Below are 20,378 nucleotides of genomic sequence, written 5' to 3' on the forward strand. Positions count from 1 at the left end.
AATTTAAACAGTAATACTAACCGTCTGCGATTTTACCTCCGTTTATGGTTCTACCGGTAACGGTTCCATCCCTAATGACAGAAAATGTGGAGTTTGGATTGAGTCCATTCTGTGCATGTGTTTGTATCTTACCTGTTGTAGAAGAAGGTCCTGTATGTACGACAAGAGATTAAAAAAAAGATGGAAGGAGGTTCAGACTGAGAAAGAGGAGGAGGAGGGGCGGGGCTAATGCCATGTGACTTCCCAGTATTCTAACCTAATAAAGTTGTGGTGGATTTCATGGACGTCCTGGTTGTTGCTGACAGATGACTCGTACTCGCTGGTGTTTTCAGGCCCGTTGGAACACATGCTTTAATAATAACAATAGAATAATAATCATCATATTCAGTTTAGAAAAAGCACTGGACGGACGGTGGCCTACAGCGATCAGATCACACTGTCCTGAAAAGCACAGCTGCACAAATCAAAGAAATACATCCCACCAGAACAGAAAGGTCTACGGAGACAGATGTGTTTGTTTTATTCATCAACTAAAAAGAACGGATTTTCAACTGAAAAAAAGAGATCTGAGAGAAAAAAGACAGTAAGTGGCCATAAAAAAAAAGATCACTTAGACTGAAAGAAAGATGCAATTTAAATAGAAACATGCAATTTTTCATTGCGTCTTTCTGTCTATTTAAAATGCGTCTTTCTTTCAAGCAAAATGATCTTTTTTTGCCACTAACTGTCTTTTGCTCTCAAATCTATTCTTTTTAATTGCAAATCCGTTATTTTTTAATTGATGAATAAAGAACTCAGTTTGTTTCCATATAAAGGTCTGGATCCGATCCCAAATGAACCAAAAACAATCGTACATTTGAACTAAAACTAAAAAACAGGAACAGAAGTTTGTGTTCGTCAGTGCTGTGCTTTATGTACACATGTTCACATCGATGCACAGGAAGGGGCGGGGCCACAACCAGGCCACGGTGGGCGGAGTCAGGGCGGGGTCAGGTCATGCAGGTTCATTGTCCCAGTGGGCGTGTCCGTCCGGGGGCATAACCCCCCCGTTTGTTGGCTTTTTTTTTTTTAAAAAACACCTTGAATTAATCACATTTTTTTCACCATTGACAAAAATTTAAAAATGGCAGTTTCCAAAAAAAAAAAAAAGAAAAATGAAAAACAAAAAAACAGAAAAACAAAGGAAAAAAAGAAAATCAATGAAAAACAAAGAAAACCAATGCACCTGATGGGAGGAGTTAAGTACGGTGGGTTTGGCCACAGGTGGCACAGGCCCCGCCTCATTTGCACTGACCCCGCCCCCCCATAGACTCCTCAGATTTCCTGATCCTTTCATTTATCATTCATTAAAATGGAATCTATGGAAGTAAATCTGTCGTCAGATTTTGAATGACAAAATCCATTAAATTTCTAGCACTGAATGTTTGTTTTTTGAACTGAAATGAAGTATCTGATTTTTGCACTTGTAGGTTTGCATCTGAATTTATTGTATCTGAATTTTTTTAATTCTAAATTTATGAACATAGTTGAATTCAGAGACAAAAACACAGATACTTAATTTCAGTGCAAAAAAATTCAGTGCCAGAAATTCAATGTCTTTTATCATTCAAAATCTGACGACACAGATTTAGTTCCATAGAATTCTGTATCGACTCAAATTAATAAAAAAATAGACTTCACACAAATACTGTTTCTGTGCAAAAAAGGATTCAAATACGACAAATGGAAATAAAGCAGATTCCTAGAGGTCATTTCAGGTCAAAGGGTCTACAGCAGGAAGAAAGAGAGTTAAACCAAAAGACTCCAACCGGAGTTAAACTGGAGTCAAACCGGAGTTAAACCAGAGTCAAACCGGAGTTAAACTGGACTCAAACTGGAGTTAAACCGGAGTCAAACCGGACTTAAACTGGAGTCAAACCGGAGTCAAACCAGAGTTAAACCGGAGTCAAACCGGAGTCAAACCAGAGTTAAACCGGAGTCAAACCGGAGTTAAACCGGAGTCAAACCGGAGTCAAACTGGAGTTAAACCGGAGTTAAACTGGAGTTAAACTGGAATCAAACTGAAGTCAAACTGGAGTTAAACTGGAGTCAAACTGGAATCAAACTGGAGTTAAACTGAAGTCAAACTGGAGTTAAACTGGAGTTAAACTGAAGTCAAACTGGAGTTAAACTGGAGTCAAACCGGAGTCAAACCAGAGTTAAACCGGAGTCAAACCGGAGTTAAACTGGAGTCAAACCGGAGTCAAACCAGAGTTAAACCGGAGTCAAACCGGAGTTAAACCGGAGTCAAACCGGAGTCAAACTGGAGTTAAACCGGAGTTAAACTGGAGTTAAACTGGAATCAAACTGAAGTCAAACTGGAGTTAAACTGGAGTCAAACTGGAATCAAACTGGAGTTAAACTGAAGTCAAACTGGAGTTAAACTGGAGTTAAACTGAAGTCAAACTGGAGTTAAACTGGAGTCAAACCGGAGTCAAACCAGAGTTAAACCGGAGTCAAACCGGAGTTAAACCGGAGTCAAACCGGAGTCAAACTGGAGTTAAACCGGAGTTAAACTGGAGTTAAACTGGAATCAAACTGAAGTCAAACTGGAGTTAAACTGGAGTCAAACTGGAATCAAACTGGAGTTAAACTGAAGTCAAACTGGAGTTAAACTGGAGTTAAACTGGAGTTAAACTGGAATCAAACTGAAGTCAAACTGGAGTTAAACTGGAGTCAAACTGGAATCAAACTGGAGTTAAACTGAAGTCAAACTGGAGTTAAACTGGAGTTAAACTGAAGTCAAACTGGAGTTAAACTGGAGTCAAACCGGAGTCAAACCAGAGTTAAACCGGAGTCAAACCGGAGTTAAACTGGAGTCAAACCGGAGTCAAACCAGAGTTAAACCGGAGTCAAACCGGAGTTAAACCGGAGTCAAACCGGAGTCAAACTGGAGTTAAACCGGAGTTAAACTGGAGTTAAACTGGAATCAAACTGAAGTCAAACTGGAGTTAAACTGGAGTCAAACTGGAATCAAACTGGAGTTAAACTGAAGTCAAACTGGAGTTAAACTGGAGTTAAACTGAAGTCAAACTGGAGTTAAACTGGAGTCAAACCGGAGTCAAACCAGAGTTAAACCGGAGTCAAACCGGAGTTAAACCGGAGTCAAACCGGAGTCAAACTGGAGTTAAACCGGAGTTAAACTGGAGTTAAACTGGAATCAAACTGAAGTCAAACTGGAGTTAAACTGGAGTCAAACTGGAATCAAACTGGAGTTAAACTGAAGTCAAACTGGAGTTAAACTGGAGTTAAACTGAAGTCAAACTGGAGTCAAACTGGAGTTAAACTGAAGTCAAACTGCAGTCAAACTGGAGTCAAACCGGAGTTAAACCGGAGTCAAACTGGGGTTAAACCGGAGTCAAACTGGGGTTAAACTGGAGTTAAACCGGAGTCAAACTGGGGTTAAACTGGAGTTAAACTGGAGTCAAACGGGTGTCAGTGTAAATGAAGCCGTCATCTGTGAAGACCACCATCGACTTCGTCGTTTAACACTGTGTGTTGTAGCTCTGTAGCTAAACCCCAAATTAAGCTCCTCCCCCTGACCCCATTTAATGCAAAGACAAGCCACTAATGGGGATCTGCCCCCCCCCCCCCCCCCTTAGCTGGGGGGTCAGTCCAGTCCGACGAGGGGCAAGGCACCCGTTAAAACAAACAGAGTCCCCATTGGAATAAGTGTTATCGTCCAGCACCGAGGGTGAAGACCACACCCCTTTGGGGGTGGGGGGGCGGGGCTCCGGTCCAGATGGCACACATAGAACATGGAGGATGCCTGTTGACGTGGAAAGGCCTTTGACTGCCCCCCCATCCCCCTAGAACCTGAGGTGGGTTTGCACTGAGACACCGATCCCTGATGTGGGTGGGGCTTAAGCCGGTGATGTACAGGCTGGGGGCGGGACATCAGGCTGCGTCGGGTTCCCACGCTGGCCCTTAAGATGGCGTGTGTGTTTGTGTGCGTGCATGCATTTGTGCATTTGTACGACAGTGAACACCACGACTGACTGGAAAGGGTTAAAGGTGCTTTGCATTATGGGTAAATCCAGCCCTAATCCCATGGTCATACTCTTAGGGGGCGTGGCTAACTCCAGACTGTGTTTGCATTGAAACCCAGTGACGGGGCAGTGATTCAAGGAGGGGGCGGGGTCAGACCCGGAGCGGGGGTCCTGCCGCCCCGGTGAGGGGGGGGGGTGGAGCCACAATTGTATCCGACGTCCACCACGGCGTGAGGACCGCCCACCACAGCGTGAGGACCGCCCACCAGCCGACCTGGGAAGGGCTGGGCCTGAACCTGCCGGTCCCGAAAGCTCTGGATGTAACTCTGAAAAATAACACCAAAGAGTTATTTATGAAGAGTTTTTTATAAAGAGTTATTTAAGAAGAGTTATGTATGAAGAGTTATTAAAGAAGAGTTACTGAAGAAGAGTTTTTTATAAAGAGTTATTTAAGAAGAGTTATGTATGAAGAGTTATTAAAGAAGAGTTACTGAAGAAGAGTTTTTTATAAAGAGTTATTTAAGAAGAGTTATTTGAGAAGAGTTTTTATAAAGAGTTATTTAAGAAGAGTTACTGAAGAAGAGTTTTTTTATAAAGAGTTATTTAAGAGGAGTTTTTATAAAGAGTTATTTAAGAAGAGTTTTTTTATAAAGAGTTACTGAAGAAGAGTTTTTTTATAAAGAGTTATTTAAGAAGAGTTTTTATAAAGAGTTATTTAAGAAGAGTTTTTTTTATAAAGAGTTATTTAAGAAGAGTTATTTAAGAAGAGTTATGTATGAAGAGTTTTTTTTAGAGTTATTTAAGAAGAGTTATTTAAGAAGAGTTTTTTTATAAAGCGTTATTAAAGAAGAATTATTTAACAAGAGTTTTTTATAAAGAGTTACTTAAGAAGAGTTATTTAACAAGAGTTTTTTATAAAGAGTTATTTAAGAACAGTTTTTATAAAGAGTTATTTAAGAAGACTTATGTATGAAGAGTTATTTATAGAGTTTTTTATAAAGAGTTATTTAAGAAGAGTTATTAGTGAAGATTTATTTATGAAGAGTTATTTAAGAAGAGTTATTTATAAAGAGTTATTTAACAAGAGTTATTAGTGAGGAGTTAATTAAGAAGAGTTATTTATGAGGAGTTATTTATAAAGAGTTATTTAAGAAGAGTTATTTATAAAGGGTTATTAGTGAAGAGTTATTTATGAAGAGTTATTAGTGAAGAGTTATTTATCATTCTAGGATCTGGAAAAGTGAACAGTTACAGGACACGAGTTCTTTATAGTATTAGTACTAGTAGTATTACTACAGTATCTGCACTAGGGTTTGATGATGGTCTGGTTTTTAAATATATGTGTTTCTGTCTATTTACATATGCATCTTTCAATTTAAATTGCGTCTTTGTGTCTTTTAAATTGTGTCTTTGTGTCTTTTAAATTGTGTCTTTGTGTCTTTTTAAATTGCGTCTTTGTGTCTTTTAAATTGCGTCTTTGTGTCTTTTAAATTGCGTCTTTGTGTCTTTTTAAATTGCGTCTTGGTGTCTTTTTAAATTGCGTCTTTGTGTCTTTTAAATTGCGTCTTTGTGTCTTTTTAAATTAAGTCTTTGTGTCTTTTAAATTGCGTCTTTGTGTCTTTTAAATTGCATCTTGGTGTCTTTTAAATTGCGTCTTTGTGTCTTTTAAATTAAGTCTTTGTGTCTTTTTAAATTAAGTCTTTGTGTCTTTTTAAATTGCGTCTTGGTGTCTTTTAAATTAAGTCTTTGTGTCTTTTAAATTGCGTCTTTTAAATTGCGTCTTTGTGTCTTTTTAAATTGCGTCTTGGTGTCTTTTAAATTCAGTCTTTGTGTCTTTTCAATTGCGTCTTTGTGTCTTTTCAATTGCGTCTTTGTGTCTTTTCAATTGCGTCTTTGTGTCTTTTCAATTGCGTCTTTGTGTCTTTTCAATTGCGTCTTTGTGTCTTTTAAATTGCGTCTTTGTGTCTTTTAAATTGCGTCTTTGTGTCTTTTAAATTAAGTCTTTGTGTCTTTTTAAATTGCGTCTTTGTGTCTTTTAAATTGCGTCTTTGTGTCTTTTAAATTGCGTCTTTGTGTCTTTTTAAATTGCGTCTTTGTGTCTTTTAAATTGCGTCTTTGTGTCTTTTAAATTGCGTCTTTGTCTTTTTAAATTGCGTCTTTGTGTCTTTTAAATTGCGTCTTTGTGTCTTTTAAATTGCGTCTTTGTGTCTTTAAATTGCGTCTTTGTGTCTTTTAAATTGCGTCTTTGTGTCTTTTAAATTGCGTCTTGGTGTCTTTTAAATTGCGTCTTGGTGTCTTTTAAATTGCGTCTTTGGTGTCTTTTAAATTGCGTCTTTGTGTCTTTTAAATTGCGTCTTTGTGTCTTTTAAATTGCGTCTTTGTGTCTTTTAAATTGCGTCTTTGTGTCTTTTAAATTGCGTCTTTGTCTTTTAAATTGCGTCTTTGTGTCTTTTAAATTGCGTCTTTGTGTCTTTTAAATTGCGTCTTTGTGTCTTTTAAATTGCGTCTTTGTGTCTTTTAAATTGCGTCTTTGTGTCTTTTAAATTGCGTCTTTGTGTCTTTTTAAATTGCGTCTTTGTGTCTTTTTAAATTGCGTCTTTGTGTCTTTTAAATTGCGTCTGTGTCTTTTAAATTGCGTCTTTGTGTCTTTTAAATTGCGTCTTTGTGTCTTTTAAATTGCGTCTTTGTGTCTTTTTAAATTGCGTCTTTGTGTCTTTTAAATTGCGTCTTTGTGTCTTTTTAAATTGCGTCTTTGTGTCTTTTAAATTGCGTCTTTGTGTCTTTTTAAATTGCGTCTGTGTCTTTTTAAATTGCGTCTTTGTGTCTTTTAAATTGCGTCTTTGTGTCTTTTAAATTGCGTCTTTGTGTCTTTTTAAATTAAGTCTTTGTGTCTTTTTAAATTAAGTCTTTGTGTCTTTTTAAATTAAGTCTTTGTGTCTTTTAAATTGCGTCTTTGTGTCTTTTAAATTGCGTCTTTGTGTCTTTTAAATTGCGTCTTTGTGTCTTTTAAATTGCGTCTTTGTGTCTTTTAAATTGCGTCTTTGTGTCTTTTAAATTGCGTCTTGGTGTCTTTTTAAATTGCGTCTTGGTGTCTTTTCAATTCAGTCTTTGTGTCTTTTCAATTGCGTCTTTGTGTCTTTTCAATTGCGTCTTTGTGTCTTTTTAAATTGCGTCTTTGTGTCTTTTAAATTGCGTCTTTGTGTCTTTTAAATTGCGTCTTTGTGTCTTTTAAATTGCGTCTTTGTGTCTTTTAAATTAAGTCTTTGTGTCTTTTAAATTGCGTCTTTGTGTCTTTTAAATTGCGTCTTGGTGTCTTTCAAATTCAGTCTTTGTGTCTTTTAAATTGCGTCTTTGTGTCTTTTAAATTGCGTCTTTGTGTCTTTTAAATTGCGTCTTTGTGTCTTTTAAATTGCGTCTTTGTGTCTTTTAAATTGCGTCTTTGTGTCTTTTTAAATTGCGTCTTTGTGTCTTTAAATTGCGTCTTGGTGTCTTTTTAAATTGCGTCTTGGTGTCTTTTTAAATTGCGTCTTTGTGTCTTTTAAATTGCGTCTTTGTGTCTTTTAAATTGCGTCTTTGTGTCTTTTAAATTGCGTCTTTGTGTCTTTTAAATTGCGTCTTTGTGTCTTTTAAATTGCGTCTTTGTGTCTTTTAAATTGCGTCTTTGTGTCTTTTTAAATTGCGTCTTTGTGTCTTTTAAATTGCGTCTTTGTGTCTTTTTAAATTGCGTCTTTGTGTCTTTTAAATTGCGTCTGTGTCTTTTTAAATTGCGTCTTTGTGTCTTTTAAATTGCGTCTTTGTGTCTTTTTAAATTGCGTCTTTGTGTCTTTTTAAATTGCGTCTTTGTGTCTTTTAAATTGCGTCTTTGTGTCTTTTAAATTGCGTCTTTGTGTCTTTTTAAATTGCGTCTTTGTGTCTTTTAAATTGCGTCTTTGTGTCTTTTTAAATTGCGTCTGTGTCTTTTAAATTGCGTCTTTGTGTCTTTTAAATTGCGTCTTTGTGTCTTTTAAATTGCGTCTTTGTGTCTTTTTAAATTAAGTCTTTGTGTCTTTTAAATTGCGTCTTTGTGTCTTTTAAATTGCGTCTTGGTGTCTTTTTAAATTGCGTCTTGGTGTCTTTTTAAATTAAGTCTTTGTGTCTTTTTAAATTAAGTCTTTGTGTCTTTTAAATTGCGTCTTTGTGTCTTTTTAAATTGCGTCTTTGTGTCTTTTAAATTGCGTCTTTGTGTCTTTTTAAATTGCGTCTTTGTGTCTTTTAAATTGCGTCTTTGTGTCTTTTTAAATTGCGTCTTGGTGTCTTTTCAATTCAGTCTTTGTGTCTTTTCAATTGCGTCTTTGTGTCTTTTCAATTGCGTCTTTGTGTCTTTTTAAATTGCGTCTTTGTGTCTTTTAAATTGCGTCTTTGTGTCTTTTCAATTGCGTCTTTGTGTCTTTTAAATTAAGTCTTTGTGTCTTTTTAAATTGCGTCTTTGTGTCTTTTAAATTGCGTCTTGGTGTCTTTCAAATTCAGTCTTTGTGTCTTTTAAATTGCGTCTTTGTGTCTTTTAAATTGCGTCTTTGTGTCTTTTAAATTGCGTCTTTGTGTCTTTTTAAATTGCGTCTTTGTGTCTTTTAAATTGCGTCTTTGTGTCTTTTAAATTGCGTCTTTGTGTCTTTTAAATTGCGTCTTTGTGTCTTTAAATTAAGTCTTTGTGTCTTTTTAAACTGCGTCTTTGTGTCTTTTAAATTAAGTCTTTGTCTTTTTAAATTGCGTCTTTGTGTCTTTTAAATTGCGTCTTTGTGTCTTTTAAATTGCGTCTTTGTGTCTTTTAAATTGCGTCTTTGTGTCTTTTAAATTGCGTCTTTGTGTCTTTTAAATTGCGTCTTTGTGTCTTTTAAATTGCGTCTTTGTGTCTTTTTAAATTGCGTCTTTGTGTCTTTTAAATTGCGTCTTTGTGTCTTTTTAAATTGCGTCTTTGTGTCTTTTAAATTGCGTCTTTGTGTCTTTTAAATTGCGTCTTTGTCTTTTTAAATTGCGTCTTTGTGTCTTTTAAATTGCGTCTTTGTGTCTTTTAAATTGCGTCTTTGTGTCTTTTAAATTGCGTCTTTGTGTCTTTTTAAATTGCGTCTTTGTGTCTTTTAAATTGCGTCTTGGTGTCTTTTTAAATTGCGTCTTGGTGTCTTTTTAAATTGCGTCTTTGTGTCTTTAAATTGCGTCTTTGTGTCTTTTAAATTGCGTCTTTGTGTCTTTTAAATTGCGTCTTTGTGTCTTTTAAATTGCGTCTTTGTGTCTTTTAAATTGCGTCTTTGTCTTTTTAAATTGCGTCTTTGTGTCTTTTAAATTGCGTCTTTGTGTCTTTTAAATTGCGTCTTTGTGTCTTTTAAATTGCGTCTTTGTGTCTTTTTAAATTGCGTCTTTGTGTCTTTTAAATTGCGTCTTTGTGTCTTTTTAAATTGCGTCTTTGTGTCTTTTTAAATTGCGTCTTTGTGTCTTTTAAATTGCGTCTGTGTCTTTTTAAATTGCGTCTTTGTGTCTTTTAAATTGCGTCTTTGTGTCTTTTTAAATTGCGTCTTTGTGTCTTTTTAAATTGCGTCTTTGTGTCTTTTAAATTGCGTCTTTGTGTCTTTTTAAATTGCGTCTTTGTGTCTTTTAAATTGCGTCTTTGTGTCTTTTTAAATTGCGTCTGTGTCTTTTTAAATTGCGTCTTTGTGTCTTTTAAATTGCGTCTTTGTGTCTTTTAAATTGCGTCTTTGTGTCTTTTTAAATTAAGTCTTTGTGTCTTTTTAAATTAAGTCTTTGTGTCTTTTTAAATTAAGTCTTTGTGTCTTTTAAATTGCGTCTTTGTGTCTTTTTAAATTGCGTCTTTGTGTCTTTTAAATTGCGTCTTTGTGTCTTTTTAAATTGCGTCTTTGTGTCTTTTAAATTGCGTCTTTGTGTCTTTTAAATTGCGTCTTGGTGTCTTTTTAAATTGCGTCTTGGTGTCTTTTCAATTCAGTCTTTGTGTCTTTTCAATTGCGTCTTTGTGTCTTTTCAATTGCGTCTTTGTGTCTTTTTAAATTGCGTCTTTGTGTCTTTTAAATTGCGTCTTTGTGTCTTTTAAATTGCGTCTTTGTGTCTTTTCAATTGCGTCTTTGTGTCTTTTAAATTAAGTCTTTGTGTCTTTTTAAATTGCGTCTTTGTGTCTTTTAAATTGCGTCTTGGTGTCTTTCAAATTCAGTCTTTGTGTCTTTTAAATTGCGTCTTTGTGTCTTTTTAAATTGCGTCTTTGTGTCTTTTAAATTGCGTCTTTGTGTCTTTTAAATTGCGTCTTTGTGTCTTTTAAATTGCGTCTTTGTGTCTTTTAAATTGCGTCTTTGTGTCTTTTTAAATTGCGTCTTTGTGTCTTTTAAATTGCGTCTTTGTGTCTTTTTAAATTGCGTCTTGGTGTCTTTTTAAATTGCGTCTTTGTGTCTTTTAAATTGCGTCTTTGTGTCTTTTAAATTGCGTCTTTGTGTCTTTTAAATTGCGTCTTTGTGTCTTTTAAATTGCGTCTTTGTGTCTTTTAAATTGCGTCTTTGTGTCTTTTTAAATTGCGTCTTTGTGTCTTTTAAATTGCGTCTTTGTGTCTTTTTAAATTGCGTCTTTGTGTCTTTTAAATTGCGTCTGTGTCTTTTTAAATTGCGTCTTTGTGTCTTTTAAATTGCGTCTTTGTGTCTTTTTAAATTGCGTCTTTGTGTCTTTTTAAATTGCGTCTTTGTGTCTTTTAAATTGCGTCTTTGTGTCTTTTTAAATTGCGTCTTTGTGTCTTTTAAATTGCGTCTTTGTGTCTTTTTAAATTGCGTCTGTGTCTTTTTAAATTGCGTCTTTGTGTCTTTTAAATTGCGTCTTTGTGTCTTTTAAATTGCGTCTTTGTGTCTTTTTAAATTAAGTCTTTGTGTCTTTTAAATTAAGTCTTTGTGTCTTTTAAATTAAGTCTTTGTGTCTTTTAAATTGCGTCTTTGTGTCTTTTTAAATTGCGTCTTTGTGTCTTTTAAATTGCGTCTTTGTGTCTTTTTAAATTGCGTCTTTGTGTCTTTTAAATTGCGTCTTTGTGTCTTTTAAATTGCGTCTTGGTGTCTTTTTAAATTGCGTCTTGGTGTCTTTTCAATTCAGTCTTTGTGTCTTTTCAATTGCGTCTTTGTGTCTTTTCAATTGCGTCTTTGTGTCTTTTTAAATTGCGTCTTTGTGTCTTTTAAATTGCGTCTTTGTGTCTTTTAAATTGCGTCTTTGTGTCTTTTCAATTGCGTCTTTGTGTCTTTTAAATTAAGTCTTTGTGTCTTTTTAAATTGCGTCTTTGTGTCTTTTAAATTGCGTCTTGGTGTCTTTCAAATTCAGTCTTTGTGTCTTTTAAATTGCGTCTTTGTGTCTTTTTAAATTGCGTCTTTGTGTCTTTTAAATTGCGTCTTTGTGTCTTTTTAAATTGCGTCTTTGTGTCTTTTAAATTGCGTCTTTGTGTCTTTTAAATTGCGTCTTTGTGTCTTTTAAATTGCGTCTTTGTGTCTTTTAAATTAAGTCTTTGTGTCTTTTTAAACTGCGTCTTTGTGTCTTTTAAATTAAGTCTTTGTCTTTTTAAATTGCGTCTTTGTGTCTTTTAAATTGCGTCTTTGTGTCTTTTAAATTGCGTCTTTGTGTCTTTTAAATTGCGTCTTTGTGTCTTTTTAAATTGCGTCTTTGTGTCTTTTAAATTGCGTCTTTGTGTCTTTTAAATTGCGTCTTTGTGTCTTTTTAAATTGCGTCTTTGTGTCTTTTAAATTGCGTCTTTGTGTCTTTTTAAATTGCGTCTTTGTGTCTTTTAAATTGCGTCTTTGTGTCTTTTTAAATTGCGTCTGTGTTTTTTTAAATTGCGTCTTTGTGTCTTTTAAATTGCGTCTTTGTGTCTTTTAAATTGCGTCTTTGTGTCTTTTTAAATTAAGTCTTTGTGTCTTTTTAAATTAAGTCTTTGTGTCTTTTTAAATTGCGTCTTTGTGTCTTTTAAATTGCGTCTTTGTGTCTTTTAAATTGCGTCTTTGTGTCTTTTTAAATTGCGTCTTTGTGACTTTTAAATTGCGTCTTTGTGTCTTTTTAAATTGCGTCTTTGTGTCTTTTAAATTGCGTCTTTGTGTCTTTTAAATTGCGTCTTTGTGTCTGTTTAAATTGCGTCTTTGTGTCTTTTAAATTGCGTCTTTTTAAATCTTAAATCTCAGATGTTCCTTCTTCTCCGTTCATCCGTTGAACTCAAACCCAGAATCGTGACTCTGCTTTCTTTTCTCTGGTTCTTTTTGTTTTTCGTCTCCCGTTCTCACCGGTGACAGGACGTCGGTGTCGTATCGGCGGATGGGGTTGGGCTTGCGTCGGTAGGCGGGCTCTGCGTGGAGCACCTTGGCCTGGTGGTTGTGGGCGGAGCCTCCGTGCTGCTGCTGCTTCTTCTTCTTCTTGTTGTTGCGGTAGCGGTCGTCCCGCTGGCGGATCCGCATGACCTGCATCCTCCTCTGCTGTCGGCTGATGATCACTGCAGAGACCAAAAACGGACACTTGGAAATGAGCATGAGGAGCGACCACTGCAGTCACTTACATTCAGGGTGGAACCACATGAACTGGTTCACTTTAGCCACATATAACAAAAGTACAATTAAGAACAAAAAACTTCAATTAAGACAAAACATCTAGAATTAACAACTTAAATTTTTTTCTTTGTTTTAGTGCAAAAAAAATCCCATTAAATGGTGAAACTCTTTCCATTTCCAAACTCTCCTGTACCAATAAAATGTGACTAACCTGAACACATGTGTCCAACCTGAAATGTCTGTATTAAATTCAGTCCAGTTTGAACTCTTTTCTTCCTGTTCCTCAGTGTTTAGTGTCTTTGGAGATCTGATCCAGAATGCACATGGACTAATGAGAAGTGGAGGAAGAAGACTGAGAACATTACACTACATTGAAGGGTTTTTATATAATTTTCAGTTTTTTCAGGGTTTTTTTGTTTTATAGTTTCTAAAAGTATTTTCATACTTTATTTTTTTTCTGCACTAAAACACAGACATAAATTGTCAGTTGTCATTATTTATCAGTTCTTCTGTTTTTATTTTCCTGGTTCTGGTCCAGCTGAACTGGTTCTGGTCCAGTTGAACTGGTTCTGGTCCAGCTGAACTGGTTCTGGTCCAGTTGGACTGGTTCTGGTCCAGCTGAACTGGTTCTGGTCCAGCTGAACTGGTTCTGGTCCAGTTGGACTGGTTCTGGTCCAGCTGAACTGGTTCTGGTCCAGTTGAACTGGTTCTGGTCCAGCTGAACTGGTTCTGGTCCAGTTGGACTGGTTCTGGTCCAGCTGAACTGGTTCTGGTCCAGTTGAACTGGTTTTGGTCCAGCTGAACTGGTTCTGGTCCAGTTCAGATCAGATCAGACTGAATATTGAACCTGACAGAACAGGAGTTTGAGCCCTGAACTAAAGTTGGTGGTTCAACGCCGTGCTCTACTTCCTCCTGACTCACCCTTGGTGTGGGAGTATCCCTCGGCCGTCACCTTCCACTGGACCGCCACCCCCAGCAGGGTGAGGGCGGGCCACACCCACAGCACCGCCCACGTCAGCCAACACACGGGTTTGGTGGCGGGCGCCGCCTTGACGCGCTCGTACACGTAGAGCACCAGGCCGAACAGCTCCACGAAGTAGTCCAAGGCCACGGTGATGACGGCCGCCCCGAAGGTGGCGGTGGACAGGGTGGTGAAGAGGCGGGGCCACTGCAGCGTCAGCACGGCGAACAGCATGCCCAGGCCCAGCAGCACGCCCAGGGGCACCCAGACGGAGCGGGGGGGGGTGTCCGACAGCTCCTCCATGCCCACCAGCGCCGCCACGGCCGCCAGCAGCCCCAGCAGGAGCCCCACCATGAACAGGCCCACGCTGCGCACCAGCATGGTGACCAGGCCGCACAGGGTGCCCACGCCAAGGCCCACGCCGGCCGACGCCTCCACGCTCAGCTGGGTGTCCAGGACGCGCTCCTTATAACAGAGCATGAAGATGACCACGGAGCCGAACATGAGCCCCGTCAGGAACAGGACCGCCTTAAAGCAGCGGTAACCTGGAAGAGAGGGGGAGGGGCAAGGGGGTTACCATGGAGACCAGCCTAACCCTAACCCAGGGATTAAAGCAAAAATTTTTCATTTGACTGAAAATGTTCTTCTGGTCCAAATCATTGTCCACTGTTAAAAATGATGCAGTCCAATACTACTATAGTGTACAAGTTTATACAGTCAAATATGACAACACTGTAAAACCCACTGAATGGGAGAGTGTACAGGTGGAGAAGATTAGGAACATGGACAGAAAACATGTGATGAGTGGTACTGGTGGGGGTCTGGGGGTCCTCCCCCAGAACATTTGTAAAGCTTCAGGTCAGTTCTGGTGTTCTGTGGTTCATTTTAAAGGGGATGAAAACCTGTGAAGCAAGTGAAAATAACTAGAAGAAAACCTTACTGCAAAAAATGAGTGAAAAACTTTTTATTTAACAATTTAGGAACTCCTAAAACATAACTCCAACTCCAACAGCACATGAACTTTGGGGAAAATGTCTGTAAATGTAACCCTAACCAACTCATCTTCAGCTTCTCAGACTGATGGTGGATCAGGACTTTTTTACCATTGGAACCAAACAAAATTTTCTTGTGGCAAACTCCGCACATGCACACACCAGGCTGCTTCATTTTTTTTGCACCATGATCTAATTGGAGTTCCATCGTCTCCCTTCTCATCAAGCCACGCCCACCTCCATCCACAGGGTGTCCCATAAGTCTCCATACATAGGAAAAATAATGTTTCTTGACATAAACCATTTTTATTTCTATAATATGCTCTATATGACTGCCATGTTGTCAGGAACACATTTCAATGCGTATCCTCCACTGCTGAAGAACTAGAAAGAAGAAATATAAAGAAATACATGTTAGAACCATATACGTATGGAATGTACTATGTCTCCTGTGTATGCAGACTTATGGGACACCCTGTAGTTTTCACGCATCTCTCAATAGTTCCCACTTCAGCTCCTTCCTCTACAAACGTGTCCATGATGTCGTATATGCTAGCCAAAATAATCTGTACGTCGTCAAACCTGCGTCCACAACCCCCTCCCACCAATATCATGTTCTCTTCTGATTGGAAGAAATTACATCAACTGAAACAGAACTTCTATTCTGTTCCAGATCCTCTCTGAGGGGATTTAAATACAGTGGCTTTGCAAATACCAAGGCTGTTCCTCATTCATTCAGTTTGATCTGTGTACTGTACCACACACATACAAATAAGATGCTAAACGGGTCCAAATAAAGCACTTATGCAGTCGGGCGCGTAACCGCGTAAGGCCGCAGCGCGCACAGCCGCACACACACACACACGCACACACACACACACACACACACACACACACACACACACACTAGTCATATACCGTCCAGAGCAGATCAGCTCTGAACCCAAACATGAAGGTCCATGCAGATCAGTTGTGTCTTCTTCCCTTTTCACTGTGGTTCCTTCATAATGAAAGCTCCTTGTTCGCACTAAACTCCAGTTAGTCTGGAGGCTGAACTTCAGTGAAGCTGAACTGGTCCATGTGTTTGTGAGGCACAGAATGAGCAGAGTTTCCTTCCAAACAGAAACAGTCATCAGCCTGTCCTCCTGACAGAAGAATACACAAGTCCTCTGATTATCAGCACTGGGAAACCTGTCAGCCCCCTGAGCCTGCACACCCAGGACTGACCCAGGACTGACACAGGACTGACGCAGGACTGACCCAGGACAGCAGACCCAGGACTGACCCAGGACTGACCCAGGACTGACCCAGGACAGACCCAGGACTGACCCAGGACTGACCCAGGACTGACCCAGGACTGACCCAGGACTGACCCAGGATAGACCCAGGACCGCAGACCCAGGATAGACCCAGGACAGACCCAGGACAGCAGACCCAGGACTGACCCAGGACAGACCCAGGACTGACCCAGGACTGACCCAGGACAGACCCAGGACTGACCCAGGACCGCAGACCCAGGACTGACCCAGGACTGACCCAGGACTGACCCAGGACAGACCCAGGACTGACCCAGGACTGACCCAGGACTGACCCAGGACTGCAGACCCAGGACAGCAGACCCAGGACTGACCCAGGACAGCAGACCCAGGACTGCAGACCCAGGACTGACCCAGGACTGACCCAGGACTGACCCAGTACTGACCCAGGACTGACCCAGTACTGACCCAGGACTGACCCAGGACTGACCCAGGACAGCAGACCCAGGACTGACCCAGGACTGACCCAGTACTGACCCAGGACTGACCCAGTACTGACCCAGGACTGACCCAGGACAGCAGACCCAGGACTGACCCAGGACTGACCCAGGACAGCAGACCCAGGACTGACCCAGGACTGACCCAGGACTGACCCAGGACTGCAGACCCAGGACTGACACAGGACTGACCCAGGACAGCAGACCCTGGACAGACCCAGGACTGCAGACCCAGGACAGCAGACCCAGGACAGACCCAGGACAGCAGACCCAGGACTGCAGACCCAGGACAGACCCAGGACAGACCCAGGACTGACCCAGGACTGACCCAGGACTGACCCAGGACAGCAGACCCAGGACAGACCCAGGACTGCAGACCCAGGACAGCAGACCCAGGACAGACCCAGGACTGCAGACCCAGGACTGACCCAGGACTGACCCAGGACTGACCCAGGACAGCAGACCCAGGACTGACCCAGGACTGACCCAGTACTGACCCAGGACTGACCCAGTACTGACCCAGGACTGACCCAGGACAGCAGACCCAGGACTGACCCAGGACAGCAGACCCAGGACTGACCCAGGACTGACCCAGGACTGACCCAGGACTGCAGACCCAGGACTGACACAGGACTGACCCAGGACAGCAGACCCTGGACAGACCCAGGACTGCAGACCCAGGACAGCAGACCCAGGACAGACCCAGGACAGCAGACCCAGGACTGCAGACCCAGGACAGACCCAGGACAGACCCAGGACTGACCCAGGACTGACCCAGGACAGCAGACCCAGGACAGACCCAGGACTGCAGACCCAGGACAGCAGACCCAGGACAGACCCAGGACTGCAGACCCAGGACTGACCCAGTACTGACCCAGGACTGACCCAGGACTGACCCAGGACTGACCCAGTACTGACCCAGGACTGACCCAGGACAGCAGACCCAGGACTGACCCAGGACTGACCCAGGACAGCAGACCCAGGACTGACCCAGGACTGACCCAGGACTGACCCAGAACTGCAGACCCAGGACTGACCCAGGACTGACCCAGGACTGACCCAGGACTGACCCAGGACAGCAGACCCAGGACTGACCCAGGACTGACCCAGGACTGACCCAGGACTGACACAGGACTGACCCAGGACTGACCCAGGACAGCAGACCCAGGACTGACCCAGGACTGACCCAGGACTGACACAGGACTGACCCAGGACTGACACAGGACTGACCCAGGACTGACCCAGTACTGACCCAGGACTGACCCAGGACTGACCCAGGATAGACCCAGGACCGCAGACCCAGGATAGACCCAGGACAGACCCAGGACAGCAGACCCAGGACTGACCCAGGACAGACCCAGGACTGACCCAGGACTGACCCAGGACAGACCCAGGACTGACCCAGGACCGCAGACCCAGGACTGACACAGGACTGACCCAGGACTGACCCAGGACTGACCCAGGACAGACCCAGGACTGACCCAGGACTGACCCAGGACTGACCCAGGACTGACCCAGGACAGCAGACCCTGGACAGACCCAGGACTGCAGACCCAGGACAGCAGACCCAGGACAGACCCAGGACAGCAGACCCAGGACTGCAGACCCAGGACAGACCCAGGACAGACCCAGGACAGACCCAGGACTGACCCAGGACTGACCCAAGACTGACCCAGGACTGACCCAGGACAGCAGACCCAGGACAGACCCAGGACTGCAGACCCAGGACAGCAGACCCAGGACAGACCCAGTACTGACCCAGGACTGACCCAGGACTGACCCAGTACTGACCCAGGACTGACCCAGGACAGCAGACCCAGGACTGACCCAGGACTGACCCAGGACAGCAGACCCAGGACTGACCCAGGACTGACCCAGGACTGACCCAGGACTGCAGACCCAGGACTGACACAGGACTGACCCAGGACTGACCCAGGACTGACCCAGGACAGCAGACCCAGGACTGACCCAGGACTGACCCAGGACTGACCCAGGACTGACACAGGACTGACACAGGACTGACCCAGGACTGACCCAGGACAGCAGACCCAGGACTGACCCAGGACTGACACAGGACTGACCCAGGACTGACACAGGACTGACCCAGGACTGACCCAGGACTGACCCAGTACTGACCCAGGACTGACACAGGACTGACCCAGGACTGACACAGGACTGACCCAGGACAGCAGACCCAGGACTGACCCAGGACTGACCCAGGACTGACCCAGGACTGACACAGGACTGACCCAGGACTGACACAGGACTGACCCAGGACAGCAGATCCAGGACTGACCCAGGACTGACCCAGGACTGACACAGGACTGACCCAGGACAGCAGACCCAGGACTGACACAGGACTGACCCAGGACTGACCCAGGACAGACCCAGGACAGCAGACCCAGGACAGCAGACCCAGGACTGACCCAGGACTGACCCAGGACTGACCCAGGACAGCAGACCCAGGACAGCAGACCCAGGACTGACCCAGGACAGCAGACCCAGGACAGCAGACCCAGGACCCGGGACCGACTGGACTCCACGAAACACGTGGGGAAGTTACTTCAATATGACTTTTTCACCTCAATTTTTCCATTTGATGGAAATCCGTCGTGGTGACGGAGAACTTTAATCCCTGCCCTAACCCTATGACCACGGAGCCAAACATGAGCCCCGTCAGGAACAGGACCGCCTTAAAGCAGCGGTAACCTAAGGGGGGGGTTACGCCAAAAAAAAAGAAATCTTCAATTAAGTAAAAAAAAATGGGGGGGGGTTACCATGGTAACCAGCCACACAGGTTATCCAGGGGTTGTACGTAAACTGGCCTAAACATCAAACCCATCAGAGCAGCTCTGTCTGTGAAGTGTCATCACAAAACTCTAGTTCTACAACTCAACACTACATAAATACAATCTGATTGGCTGATGAAAACAGTGGGCGTGGCTGAAACTCACCAAAGAAGCAGTAGATGATGCCGAACAGGCAGCACATGGAGCAGACCACCGCCGGAACCACCTTGTACGGACCGCGGGCGTCCTCGCAGCCGTCCGCCATCGGAGACAACGGCTGAGCCGGCGGCATCTCCAGGGTGGTCGTCATGGCGACAGCGGAGGACCAAGGGGGAGGAGCAAACGCGATCAGGTGAGAGGAGAGCGACCACAAAGGCTATGGAGCAGCCGGACGGACGAGTGGACCTGGAAGAAGAGCGTCGTCATGGTTACAGCCGGACGGACGAGTGGACCTGGAAGAAGAGCGTCGTCATGGTTACAGCCGGACGGACGAGTGGACCTGGAAGAAGAGCGTCGTCATGGTTACAGCCGGACGGACGAGTGGACCTGGAAGAAGAGCGTCGTCATGGTTACAGCCGGACGGACGAGTGGACCTGGAAGAAGAGCGTCGTCATGGTTACAGCCGGACGGACGAGTGGACCTGGAAGAAGAGCGTCGTCATGGTTACAGCCGGACGGACGAGTGGACCTGAAAGAAGAGCGGCGTCATGGTTACAGCCGGATGGATGAGTTCACCTGGAGGACTGGACCAGACTGGACCGGACCAGACTAGACTAGACTAGATTAGACTAGACCAGACTAGACTACATTAGACTAGACTAGACCAGACTAAACTAGACCAGACTAAACTAGAATAGACCAGACTAAACCAGACTAGACTAGACCAGGCTAAACTAGACCAGACTAAACTAGACTAGACCAGACCAGACTAGACTAAACTAGACCAGACTAGACCAGACTAGACTAGACAAGACCAGACTAGACCAGACCAGACCAGACTAGACTAGACCAGACTAAACTAGACCAGACTAGACTAGACTAGACCAGACCAGACTAGACCAGACTAGACTAGACCAGACTAAACTAGACCAGACTAGACCAGACTAGACTAGACCAGACTAGACTAGACCAGACTAGACTAGACCAGACCAGACCAGACCAGACTAGACCAGACTGGACTAGACCAGACTAGACCAGACCAGACCACACTAGACCAGACCAGACCAGACCAGACCAGACTAGACCAGACCAGACCAGACCAGACCAGACCAGACTAGACCAGACTGGACTAGACCAGACCAGACCAGACTAGACCAGAC

General features: G+C 42.7%; 1 protein-coding gene across 1 annotated transcript; it reads right to left on the reverse strand.

The window, feature by feature from the left end:
• Positions 1 to 1,871: 1,871 nt before the first annotated feature.
• tmem198ab (transmembrane protein 198ab) lies at positions 1,872 to 19,497 on the reverse strand. Its single transcript, XM_030130672.1, is given in 5 exon segments — positions 1,872 to 4,221; positions 4,223 to 4,354; positions 12,305 to 12,510; positions 13,487 to 14,071; positions 19,226 to 19,497. Coding segments are annotated over 5 exon segments (1,110 nt in total). The 5' UTR covers positions 19,371 to 19,497; the 3' UTR covers positions 1,872 to 4,179.
• Positions 19,498 to 20,378: the final 881 nt, after the last annotated feature.

The sequence above is a fragment of the Sphaeramia orbicularis genome, unplaced genomic scaffold, assembly GCF_902148855.1.
Source record: "Sphaeramia orbicularis unplaced genomic scaffold, fSphaOr1.1, whole genome shotgun sequence".
Classification (NCBI taxonomy): Eukaryota; Metazoa; Chordata; class Actinopteri; order Kurtiformes; family Apogonidae; genus Sphaeramia; species Sphaeramia orbicularis.